This window comes from Hyla sarda, chromosome 10 (genome assembly GCF_029499605.1).
Source record: "Hyla sarda isolate aHylSar1 chromosome 10, aHylSar1.hap1, whole genome shotgun sequence".
NCBI classification, from domain to species: Eukaryota; Metazoa; Chordata; class Amphibia; order Anura; family Hylidae; genus Hyla; species Hyla sarda.
In genome coordinates, this window is record NC_079198.1 from 85,663,806 (window position 1) to 85,675,970 (window position 12,165).

General features: G+C 39.9%; 1 protein-coding gene across 1 annotated transcript in view; it reads right to left on the reverse strand.

The window, feature by feature from the left end:
- Nucleotides 1-3,448: 3,448 nt before the first annotated feature.
- LOC130293221 (5-hydroxytryptamine receptor 3A-like) overlaps nucleotides 3,449-12,165 on the reverse strand; it is a 35,410-nt gene continuing 26,693 nt past the window's right edge. Inside the window, exons 8-9 of the mRNA XM_056541724.1 lie at nucleotides 7,568-7,798; nucleotides 3,449-4,347 (exon numbers count right to left, since the gene is read on the reverse strand). Of these exons, the coding sequence (XP_056397699.1) occupies nucleotides 4,079-4,347; nucleotides 7,568-7,798 (500 nt within the window). The 3' untranslated portion in view covers nucleotides 3,449-4,078. The remainder of the gene's footprint in view (nucleotides 4,348-7,567; nucleotides 7,799-12,165) is intronic.

The following is a 12,165-nucleotide window of genomic DNA, read 5'->3' on the forward strand; positions in this document are numbered from 1 at the left end:
ACAAAGGACAACTGGTCGCGCAAAAAACAAGCCCTCATACTAGTCTGTGGATGAAAATATAAAAGAGTTATGATTTTTAGAAGGCGAGGAGGAAAAAATGAAAACGTAAAAATTAAATTGTCTGAGTCCTTAAGGCCAAAATGGGCTGAGTCCTTAAGGGGTTAAAATAAGAGATAGCATTTTCATTGGTATTATAAATGGCGGATAAACATTGACATCTCTCCATCAATTCTATTAGCATGTCAGTACATAGTCTATCTTGTGAGGTGAATTTGCTGGACACCATAAAGCCTAGTCTAGAAACGTGACACGGGTCCTTCCCCTCTAAATTTTTATGTTCAGTAGTGCTTTTATTAGATTGTGCAAAACATTTTTTAAGATTCATTTTTCTCAAGGCTTTATGAAGATCGACGTCAAAGGACTCTCTATAGAATTTATCATGCAGTCCAAAATGTAACCCTTTAGATAGAACTAATAGACAGTCCTTATTGAGGGGAACATCTGTGAGATTTATGACATTGTCCACAGTTTCTATGTCCTCCAGCTGATATTTTTTCTCTTCTTGGATCGTGCATAGAAGCTTTTTCTTCTTTCTTCCTCCTCGCCGTGTGCGCCTCCTAAAGGGGCAACAGGTGTATCAGATAGACATAGATTGACTCCTGACCCTCCAGATTCTGCATCTTCGGTAGGGCTGGAATCAGATTTCATGGTCAGATAGTCTGTGACTTTTTTTCGTTTGCGGTTGTCTAGGATAAGATTTATATTTACTGTTATTCATATTGCTGTTATCTAATATCTATTAATATCTATTTGTAGTGTAGTTATTTTCTTTTTAAGAAAGAAACTAACTACACTACAAAAAGAAACTAACTACACTACAAATAGATATTAAAGAACAAAAAAGAGACAAGTATGTCCGGGATAAAACAGATTTTGAAGAGGGACGCATCTTTTTATGGAAAAATGCATATAAGGGAGGCCCATAGCTAACAATTCCATACTACATTATGATAGCTCGCACCCTGCCTACATTAGAGACAATATCCCATATAGTCAATTGTTGAGATTAAAAGAGTGAACAGTGACCAAACTACTTTCAACGAACAAGCAGAAAACTTATTGTCACATCTAAGCAAAAGAGGTTACCCTGCTGAAATTCTAGAAAGAGCAGTACAAAAACATATAACAAAACAAGAGAAGATCTACTCAGATCCAAAAAACATAAACGACAGAAAGAGACAGTCACAAATGATAATGATAAACGTATCGTTTTCTCCTTTGCAAACTCCCCATTAAATCAAATAATACGCAAAAGCATCCTTGATAATTGGTACTTTTTTGCCCAAGGTAATGATTTGGGGAGAAATGCAAAGGAGAAATCAATAATAACCTTTAGAAAATCTACCTCCATAGGGGATGTCTTGAAACGAAGTAAAAAGAAAATTCAGGCTAATAAAAATTGGCAGCAGAACATAGAACCAAAAGGGAATTTCCCATGCAGGGACTGTAACTATTGCCAGTTTAATCTGGCTAAAGGAAATTTTATTCTAGGAGGAAATACTGTCTATGTTACATGCAAGTCAACTCATATCGTATATTGCATTATTTGTTCATGTAAATTCTACTATGTAGGTTAAACAAAAAGGAAATTGCATATATGCATAAGAGAGCATCTCTATTCTCTCCGAACGGGCAAGGGTGTCCCCCGTTTCATTTCCCATATGGCTGAATGCCATGGCAGTGACGGAAGGAACCTTAAATTCCCTGGTTTGGAGAGAATAATAGAAGCCCCAAGTGGAATGAATAAAGAAACCTTTTTAGTACGCAGAGAAGCACTCCAGATAATAAGGTTGAATGCGATGGGTCCACTTTGGCCTTAATGAAAGAAATGACTTGTCTTCCTTCCTGTGAATTTATCGTCTCCCTTACTATGGTTTTAATATATATGTATGTTCACAAATTTTATTTTATATATATTTAATAAGTGTCTTTTTCTTTTTATTCTTTGGTGATTGTTCACATTATATTAAGTTGAGTTGCATTTTGTCTAGCACCTATGGCCGGCAACTAATATAAAAGACACATACCACCTGAGAGAGGTGTACACCTGGGCCGGAAGAAGCGTCCGCAGTGACGCGCAACTAGTAGCCTCTAGTGGTGTGCCCCACGTCTGAGAGCAGTGTTGACTCTCACTCCTCGCTTTGGATTTGTATTCCTTTACATCTCTGCAGCTTTTCTGTAAGAATAAACTTCTTCACATTGCTACTACAGTTCTGGTGAGTGTGACTTCTTTCCGTTTTGCTACTATTCCTTATTTCTTTCTAGCCCTGTTGTTTATTCTGTTGCTAGGACTACGCCTCTGTGCTCTGGGTGTGGTTCAGCTTACTGAGCCAATTAGATTCCTCCTGCTAGCAGCACAAGGATATATAAGGCAGTCTTTCTCAGTCATGCCTTGCCTGTGAAACTTCATGTGGCTGAAACTGGCTACCTCTGAATTATTAATCTGTCTGGTTCTGTGACTTTTTGGCTGGGCTTTTGACTCCTCTCCGCTCTCTATTATTGTACTCCATTCCCTCCTGGCTTTGACTCGGTTCGTTGACTTCGCATTCAGTGTGTGTGTGCTTAGGTTTTCCTTGTTAGTTTTTTGTGCCTCCAGATGTTCCTGACCGTTGTCAGATTTTGTAGTTTGTTTTTTTACCTGATACTGTCCCTCACTTATTCAGGAAGGGCCTGGCACCGTGGTTGTGGACCCGCTGTTTAGGGCGGGTAAGCAAGTAGGCAGGGACAGAGGGAGTGGGCGAGATCAGGGCTGCACTCTATCCCTGCTCGACATGAAACTTGCTTTGTTTTTGTTTTTAAGACAGTCTGAGCCTTAAAAATTTATATAATGCTGTCAGCCACTTTAAGGTTATCACTACATAAGATCAGGTGGTGCTGTAGGAACTGCTGTATGAGGTGATATGGTGGGGACTTTATTTACATTTTGTAGCAGATACTCACACCTGAAAATGTGGGATGTAAGAATTTACCATGATTGTGCTGTAGGCTTCCACTTAGTCACTTAAATATTCCCGATTTATATAATGGATAGTGAGAGCACATGCAAGACCATCAGTCTTCTGCAAATGGAAAGACAAGAGGTATTAAGTAATGTTTAGCCCTGTCACAGTTCTGCACTGCCCTTTTGACTTGACTGACAGTCCTAGCAAGAGGGAGGGCTTGGACACGTGCAGCAATCTTGGCCACTTAATTGGCACTTGAGGCTCATTAGTAAAACTTTGATTATCTTACTTACAGACATAACCTTTCACATCATAGTGGTTTACACACTAAAAACACAAATGTACCTGATTTCTAACAAATGACATTTTTTTTTACCAGAATAATTTTTTCCGGAGTAGAAAACACAGGGAAAAAATCAATACCAATAATTTTAACATGCATTTATTCATAAATTGTTTTCTTAATATACTTAATAGCTCCATAGTTTCACATATAGGGACATATTAAATTATATACTTGAGAACATTTTCTTAAACAGTCGACTACATTTTCCAGGAAAAGCTGATACATTTTTCCTTAGTATAAAAAATGTTAAGTCATGTTGTGGATTCCATTGGTTGACAGTGAATTGAGAAGGTATTATTATTATTATTATTATTCATTGACCGTAGTTTGGTAACCACTCTTTAGGCATCTGTATATTACAAGTGTAGAATGGTATGTTGTATGTATCCTACATATTTTTTTCCTTTCATGCCTTTGGAGTGGACGGTGTCTTTCTGTTTTCTGGACCAACCAACCTGTACCGATCCCACTTTATTTTCTTTGCTTGCAGAACCACAAACACAAAAAGAAGACATACTGTTTCAGCTGCAGCCCCTCCTCTCCCCTCTTCCTTGTTTACTGTGTTATGGGACTAAGAAGGTTTCTAAACATCTACAGGGAGCAGGGAAATAGGGACAAAAGGCTACTAAAATAAGATGTTTAAATAGTAAGATAAGTTGTAAAATTTCTGATATCTACTTGTACTATTAATGTGAAAAATTGAAATGATCTAACTTTTTATTTTTAGAGCTTATACAGCTATATGATAAGACCAACATATGGCCATGGTAACAGTATAAGACATCACTGTTATCAGATAAACCCAAAAAAGAAACTTATCAAGCACATATCCGACTAGCAGCCATTCCTTGGACGTTCTCTCCTCATTTTGGTGCTTAATATACTGCCGGATGGTCACAATCTCATTGAAGATGCTATCCAGTATCTCTGTACGTTTCTTAGTCACTGCAGGTGTCTGTGTGGCTGTGTCGCTGTTTTCATTGTATTTAGTCAGTTCATCTGTATAAAGGAAAGTGAAAGTTGACATATTGATCCAGTTATGGAGAAAAATAAAATACAAGAATGGCACATAAAATTATGGCAAAATTTATCAAAACTTGTATAGAGGAGAAGCAGTCTAGTTGCCCATAGCAACCAATCAGATCACTTCTTTCATTTTCAGAGACCTTTTTAAAAATGAAAGAAGTGATCTGATTGGTTGCTATGGGCAACTAGTCAGTTTTTCCTTTACACAGGTTTTGATAAATTCCTCCCCCTTGTCTCAAAAGTCGTAAACCTGTTCACCTGAGACAGACTATCCATGGTACACGGGTGCAGCTGGCCTCGCTCGTGGACAGTGGGTCCTCTTTCACGTCCTTACATGTGTGTCATGCCCTGGCCCGCATTGTCTCTTACGTGGGTTTTTCGAGGGTCTTGTACATACTTGGGACTCATTGTGCAGACACCTACCGTTTATTAGTCTGTCGAATGTCTTAGGCGCTATGTACTTGCGAACTTACATACTTATTGTTGTATTCTGTGATTGACTCAACTGTTGTGTCTTGAAAATTCATAAATAAAGAATTGATAAAAAAAAAAAAGTCGTAAACCTGTAACAATCGCACCTGGCCAGGTTGTACATGTTGCTCTCTGGTGAGGTAAAAGTAACAGTCTTGGGCCAATAGGCAGCAAGGAGGGGTATTTCAAGCCTCCTCAGCCTCACTCATGTCTGTGCACACATGTAACTTTGTTTAGCCATGGCATTTGTAGTTTAATCATTTGTGTGTTTTTAGCTACGTAAGTTATCTTTGCTTGTAAGTTATCGGTTTGTGCCTTGGTCGGTTTATCCTGTCTTGTTTGGTATTGTTCCTTGTATTTTGGCTTGTGTCCACACTTGTTTCTGTGTATCCTCTTTGGTTATATCTATTACATAGCTGTTGCTTGTCCTTGTCCTACATGACACTTTGTGACAAAGCTAATGAGCCAATGAGGAAATGCAATGTGCAGGATGCTTTTGATGCTCTATTTACAGTATGTAAAAAAAAAATCCCATGTCTCATTTACTGTATGTTTATTCTACACTTCTGCCAGAGGATGACATCTAAACTGATTTTAATTGGACATTTTCCCTCCCCAGGGTCATGTGACCCATTAGTGTTACAAGGTTTTAGGTGTTAATGGGGAGCAGATGTCAATTCAAATCAATGGCAGCAAAATCCACAATGGATTCTCTGCAGCAAATCAGCACAAAATCCATCCGTGTGAATTGACCCTTTCTGTAAATTTGGTGCAGATTTTGTCTTTCCAATTGAACAAATTGGTGACATAAATTGAGGTGCTGCAGATTTTAAATCCATACTGCAGGTCAATTTTTGTCAGAAAAATTTCTGCTTTGTGTAGATGATACTTCCAAAATCAAATTTACTTTATGGCACTGTCATCTGCTGCGGATTTGCTGTGCAAATTTCCACATGACGCCGGCGTGTTCACCTGACATGCAGATATCCCGGACACCGTTCCGGTACTCGCTGCCACTGCAGCGATTCATGCATACTTTGTTTTGAACAGCTTCAATGCCCGGCTCCCTTGCTATACTCGATCCAGTAGACAGCATTGACCGGGATGGTGAGAAATGTCCTGCCTGGTCTCTGGAAACGAAAGCTAATTGTAGAGCCGGATGTTTACTGACGCTGGTTGCTTCATAGTGGTTACTCTCTGGGTGTCATTGGCTGAAAATTTGCCCATTTAAAGGGATATATACAGTGACATATATGAGTGTGATAGACCTAATACCCTGAAGAAGTGTGGGGGGTAATTCTATACCCTAACCCTTACATGGAAACGCGTTGGGATAAGGGAATTTCTGTTTACTATATATGATAGTGCTAACATCACATATAGGTATGGTGCAGTATGGTGATGTGTATCTAACCACTGTTACAATACTTACCGCGTCATTGTTTTCAATAGTCGCAAATTGTGTCAATATTATTTCTTGATGAGTTTTCAAATTTTGATAGTTGGTGAACCGATATTTTAAATTATATTATTAAAAGTTATATTTTAGAAGTCACCTCAGTCCTTGGTAGGGACAACAATATATTTTTTCCTGATTTATTGCCGAGAGGTATTATGTATTAAACATATGTGTCTGGCCTATATTTTTCATACATTTATTTTTTCAAATTTCCACATAAAAAATCTGCAGCAAATCAGTCCAGCTTGTTCCTAGTAATAGAATGTATTAGCTGGAAGGCTCCAGTCTGAAGGACCCAGCACCACCATGCATCTTATATGTCTAGAACACTGTATAATGCAGTATATCTCAGTACATTTAAACAGTGTGTGGTTTCTTGGAAACCACAATGAAATTGCAGTTGATTGATCTACTATTCTTATGATGTGTCTATTTAGTATTTAGAATATGCATTTGTTATAGGGTTGTGGAGTGGAATTTATTTTTATCATTTTATTACACAAAAATATCTAATGCACTTACTTGATGTTCATGTGTATTTAGACCACTTGGATGTGTATATGATTGTCCATATAAAAAGCTGCAAGTAGCCTATGTGTGGACAGTTTAAATGTATAAAAGATTTCTAGATATTTATTTTGTACTATGAAACCTACAAGATGTAAGAATAATGGAGGCATTAAACATTGTCTTTAGAGCTGTTTTAGTGTGCATATTTGTCACACATTTGGTGCTGAGCTGCTCCGGGGGCTATTTCTATATTTTTTTTTTGCGACTTTTTGGTTTCCATTTTTTTTTAAGTGTGTACAGACCAGCTGTTAAGGTTAGTCTGAATGTATCCACTGCAACTTTAAAAAAAAAAAGGTTGCAGTGGAATCAGTAAAAGCCACCAAAAAGTCGCAGAAAAACACCAGTCCAGACTTCGCTTAGCTAAGTGTAATTTTAAAAAACGTGACCTGCACAAAAATTATCAAATGCCCTGTGACCATTTAATAAATTTGGTGCTCCTACACATTACCAGCACTCACAAAAGGTGTACAAAAATGCTTCACCTGCACCAACCATGATAAACCCCCCCCCCCCTAATATTCTAAGTTATAAAAGAATGACTCCCAGAAATGTTTAAAAATATAAAACTAAACATTGTAAGATTATGTGATTCCTGTAATGGTGACAATTACACTGACAAAAAACAATTACAATAATTTCCAACTATCCTCCATTCCTCCAAATGTGTTTGATCAGTAACAATCTTCTACTTACCATTACTGCAGGTCTCCATATCTTGTGGTGTATCAGAAAACTTCTGTGCTGTCTTAATGGGCCAGTTTTTGTCTTTCATACAAACCAGGATACTTATTTTTTCTAGAACCAAAGTTTTGATCCACGTGGGTACTTTAGTCTTGATATTTTTCTTACTGACTATTCGAACTATAAAAATACTTTCCATCAAGCTTATCGCAAATAAAGCCATACAGACCAAGAAATAAGAATCTGAAGAGAAGATAGAATCATAAAGAACCATGTAAATGAACATACATAAATACTTTTTGAAAAATTTTACTCGGCCGATCTGCAAAATTTTCCCAAAAAATTAGATTCCATCTGAATTTATTTGCGGCAAATCTGTATTAACCTGTTGGAGATGAAGGGCGTATCTGTTTGCCCTTCGCCCACTCCTTTTTTCTATAACGCGGGGCCACGTGTCATAGCTGGTCGTGTCCGGCTTCTAACAACGGCAGGGACCCGTGGCTAATAGCTCGCAGCACTGATCGCTGTTCCGCGCGCTATTAACCCTTTAGACACGGCGTTCAAAGTTGATCACCACGTCTAAAGTGAAACTAAAGTGGTGCCGGTTAGCTCAGGGGGATGTTCAGGACTGCCGTGGCGAAATCGCTGCATCCTGAACAGCTGTAGGACAGCAGGAGGGTCCCTTTACCTGCCTCCTGGTGTCCGATCGCCGAATGACTGCTCAGTGCTTGAGATCCAGGCATGAGCAGTCAAGAGGCAGAATCATTGATCAATGGTTTCCTATGAGAAACCATTGATCAATGTAAAAGATCAGTTTGTGCAGTATTATAGCCCCCTATGGGGGCTATGACATTGCACAAAATAAAGTGGAAAAAAAAAGTAAATAAAGATCCTTTAACCCCTTCCCTAATAAAAGATTGAATCACCCCCCTTTTCCCATTAAAAAAAACCCAGTGTAAATAAAAATAAACATATGTGGTATCACCGCATATGGAAATGTCTGAGTTATAAAAATATATTGTTAATTAAACCGCATGGTCAATGGCGTATGCGCAAAAAAATTCCAAAGTCCAAAATAGCGTATTTTTGGTCACTTTTTAAATCATGAAAAAATGAATAAAAAGCGATCAAAAAGTCTAATTGATACAAAAATGGTACCACTAAAAACTTCAGATCAAAAAGTAAATAAAGATCCTTTAACCCCTTCCCTAATAAAAGATTGAATCACCCCCCTTTTCCCATTAAAAAAAACTGTGTAAATAAAAATAAACATATGTGGTATCACCGCATATGGAAATGTCTGAGTTATAAAAATATATTGTTAATTAAACCGCATGGTCAATGGCGTATGCGCAAAAAAATTCCAAAGTCCAAAATAACGTATTTTTGGTCACTTTTTAAATCATGAAAAAATGAATAAGAAGTGATCAAAAAGTCTAATCGATACAAAAATGGTAACACTAAAAACTTAAGATCACGGCACAAAAAATTAGCCCTCATACCACCCCGTACGCGGAAAAATAAAAAAGTTATAGGGGGTCAGAAGATGGCAATTTTAAATGTATAAATTTTTCTGCATGTAGTTATAATTTTTCTAGTAGTACGACAAAATCAAGCCTATATAAGTAGGGTATCATTTTAATCGTATGGACCTACAAAAAAAAGATAAGGTGTCATTTTTACAGAAAAATGTACTGCGTAGAAACGGAAGCCCCCAAAAATTACAAAATTGCGTTTTTTCTTCAATATTATAGCACAATTATTTTTTTATTATGTTTTGCCGGAGATTTTTGGATAAAATGAACAATGTCATTACAAAGTAGAATTGGTGGCGCAAAAAATAAACCATCATATGGATTTTCAGGTGCAAAATTGAAAGGGTTATGATTTTTAAAAGGTAAGGAGGAAAAAACGAAAGTGCAAAAATGGCAAAAACCCTCTGTCCCTAAGGGGTTAGAAATGACTATTTCTGGCCTACAGGGAGCCTCAATAGGAGCTTAGAACACTTTGCCTTGCTGTAACATGCATAGTGTGTGTTCTGGGTTAGTGAAATAATATTGTTATTCAGTTTGACATGCAGATTAGAGGCGTCGCTATTAGAATCACTGTCATTGAGCAGCACAACGACAGAGCCTGGAGGTGGCATCAATAAGAGGAGACCACATAGTGGCTGAATGACAAAGCATGGAAGTGGCAGCAGCATGAGGAGACCATATAGTGGCTGAATGAAACAGTGTGGAGGTGGCGGCAGCATAAGGAGACCATATAGTGGCTGAATGACACAGCGTGGAGGCAGTGGCAGCATGAGGAGAACATATAGTGGCTGAATGGCACAGCATGGAGGTAGTGGCAGCATGAGGAGATCATATAGTGGCTGAATGACACAGCGTGGAGGTAGTGGCAGCATGATACCATATAGTGACTGAATGACACAGCCTGGAGTTGGCGACAGCAAGAGCAGACCATATAGTGGCTGAATGACACAGCCTGGAGTTGGCGGCAGCATGAGGAGACCATATAGTGGCTGAATGACACAGCCTGGAGTTGGCAGAAGCAAAAGCAGACCACATAGTGGCTGAATGACACAGCCTGGAGTTGGCAGCAGCATGAGGAAACCATATAGTGGCTGAATGACACAGCTTGGAGCTGGCAGCAGCATGAGGAGACCATATAGTGGCTGAATGACACAGCCTGGAGTTGGCATCAGCATGAGGAGACCATACAGTGGCTGAATGACACAGCCTGGAGTTGGCGGAAGAAAGAGCAGACCACATAGTGGCTGAATGACACAGCCTGGAGTTGGCGGCAGCATGAGAAAACCATACAGTGGCTGAATGACACAGCCTGGAGTTGGCGGCAGCATGAGGAGACCATAGAGTGGCTGGATGACACAACCTGTAGTTGGCGGCAGTATGAGGAGACCATATAGTGGCTGAATGACACAGCCTGGAACTGGCGGCAGCATGAGGAGACCATATAGTGACTGAATGACACAGCCTGGAGTGGGTGGCAGCATAAGGAGACTATATAGTGCCTGAATGACACAGCTTGGAGGTGGCGGCAGCATGAAGAGACCATATAGGGGCTGAATGACACAGCCTTTAGTTGGCGGCAGCATGAGGAGACCATATAGTGCCTGAATGATACAGTGTGGAGGTGGCGGCAGCATGGGGAGACCATACAGTGGCTGAGTTACACAGCCTGGAGTTGGCGGCAGCACGAGGAGACCATATAATACCTGATTGACACAGCTTGGAGGTGGCAGCAGCATGAGGAGACCTTGTAGTGGCTGAATGACACAGTCTGGAGTTGGCGGCAGCATGAGGAGACCATACAGTGGCTGAATGACACAGCCTGGAGTTGGCGGCAGCATGAGGAGACCATATAGTGGCTGAATGACACAGCGTGGAGGTGGGGGCAGCATGAGGAGACCATATAGTGGCTGAATGACACAGCGTGGAGGTGTTGGCAGCATAAGCAGACCATATAGTGGCCGAATGATGAAATGCGATTGGCTTCATCATCATCATCAAGTTGTGTCTGCACATCACTGATGTCCTCCTCAAGTTCCTCAGAAGCCGCGATCAATGTTGAAATGTAAGAAAACAATTCTGGCTGCTCAGTCAGGCTGATGGTCAGCGCAGTGAAATTGTGATGTCTCGATCTGCTGGGTCTTGGACCAGATGTGTTTCGGCGAGCCACGTCCCCTTTTTCAATGGTGGATATGCAAAGACTGTGAACCACCATTGAAAAAGGGGACGTGGCTCCCCGAAACGCATCTGGTCCAAGACTGCCTTTGCACATGAAGTCGGGACTGTCTGGATTATTTTTCCACCACTATTGGTCTTTCACTGCCCTCTCATCTTCTTCCCCCCGCAGTCGGGGTAGAGAGGGATCTAACACCAAAGACCTCCAGCGCTGCTATACGTTTCAGACTAACATTACCCTTTACAGCGGACCCTGCATTAATCATCTGTACCGGACATCTTCACCTCTCCTACACCTTCCCCGTGCTCCTGGGGCAGAGAGGCATCAATCCAGATCATCGACAAGCGCTGCTATGCGCATATAACTGTTTCGCCGGAGCCGGTAAGAGGCACTAAGTGCCTGACTTTGATCTATTTACCCTCTTGTACTTTGTCCCCGTGCCGTCGGGGTATAGAGGATAGATCTCTAGCGCTATTGCGCATCTAAGTATTCTTAGTGGGCTCGTACCTGCGAGCCTCCAGTGCTACCAAAAACCGCTTATTGGAGTTATCGTATCACGTGTATTGGAATATAAACCCCTACCATTGTCCCACCGTTTAAGTGCAATACCATTTTAACTTTATGTTTTAAATGTTTATAATTAACTATTAACACTTTATTTTAGCGAGTAGTCTGCGGCAAGGGCCCTGCCCCAGACCTCACAGTATTATTCAATAAATGTAATTAAATTTTCAGACACTTCTTTTCTTATTTATTCCTATTTATTCTGCTTTATTCTAAATCTTCTTTCTAGCCTAGTAGGACTGCTATTTTCCCCTTTTTTTGAATCAGTATCTATTTGGCACATGGGTATGTGCAACGTAGTATCCTCGGTTTAGGTTTCTTGTATTTTACATAGAGCT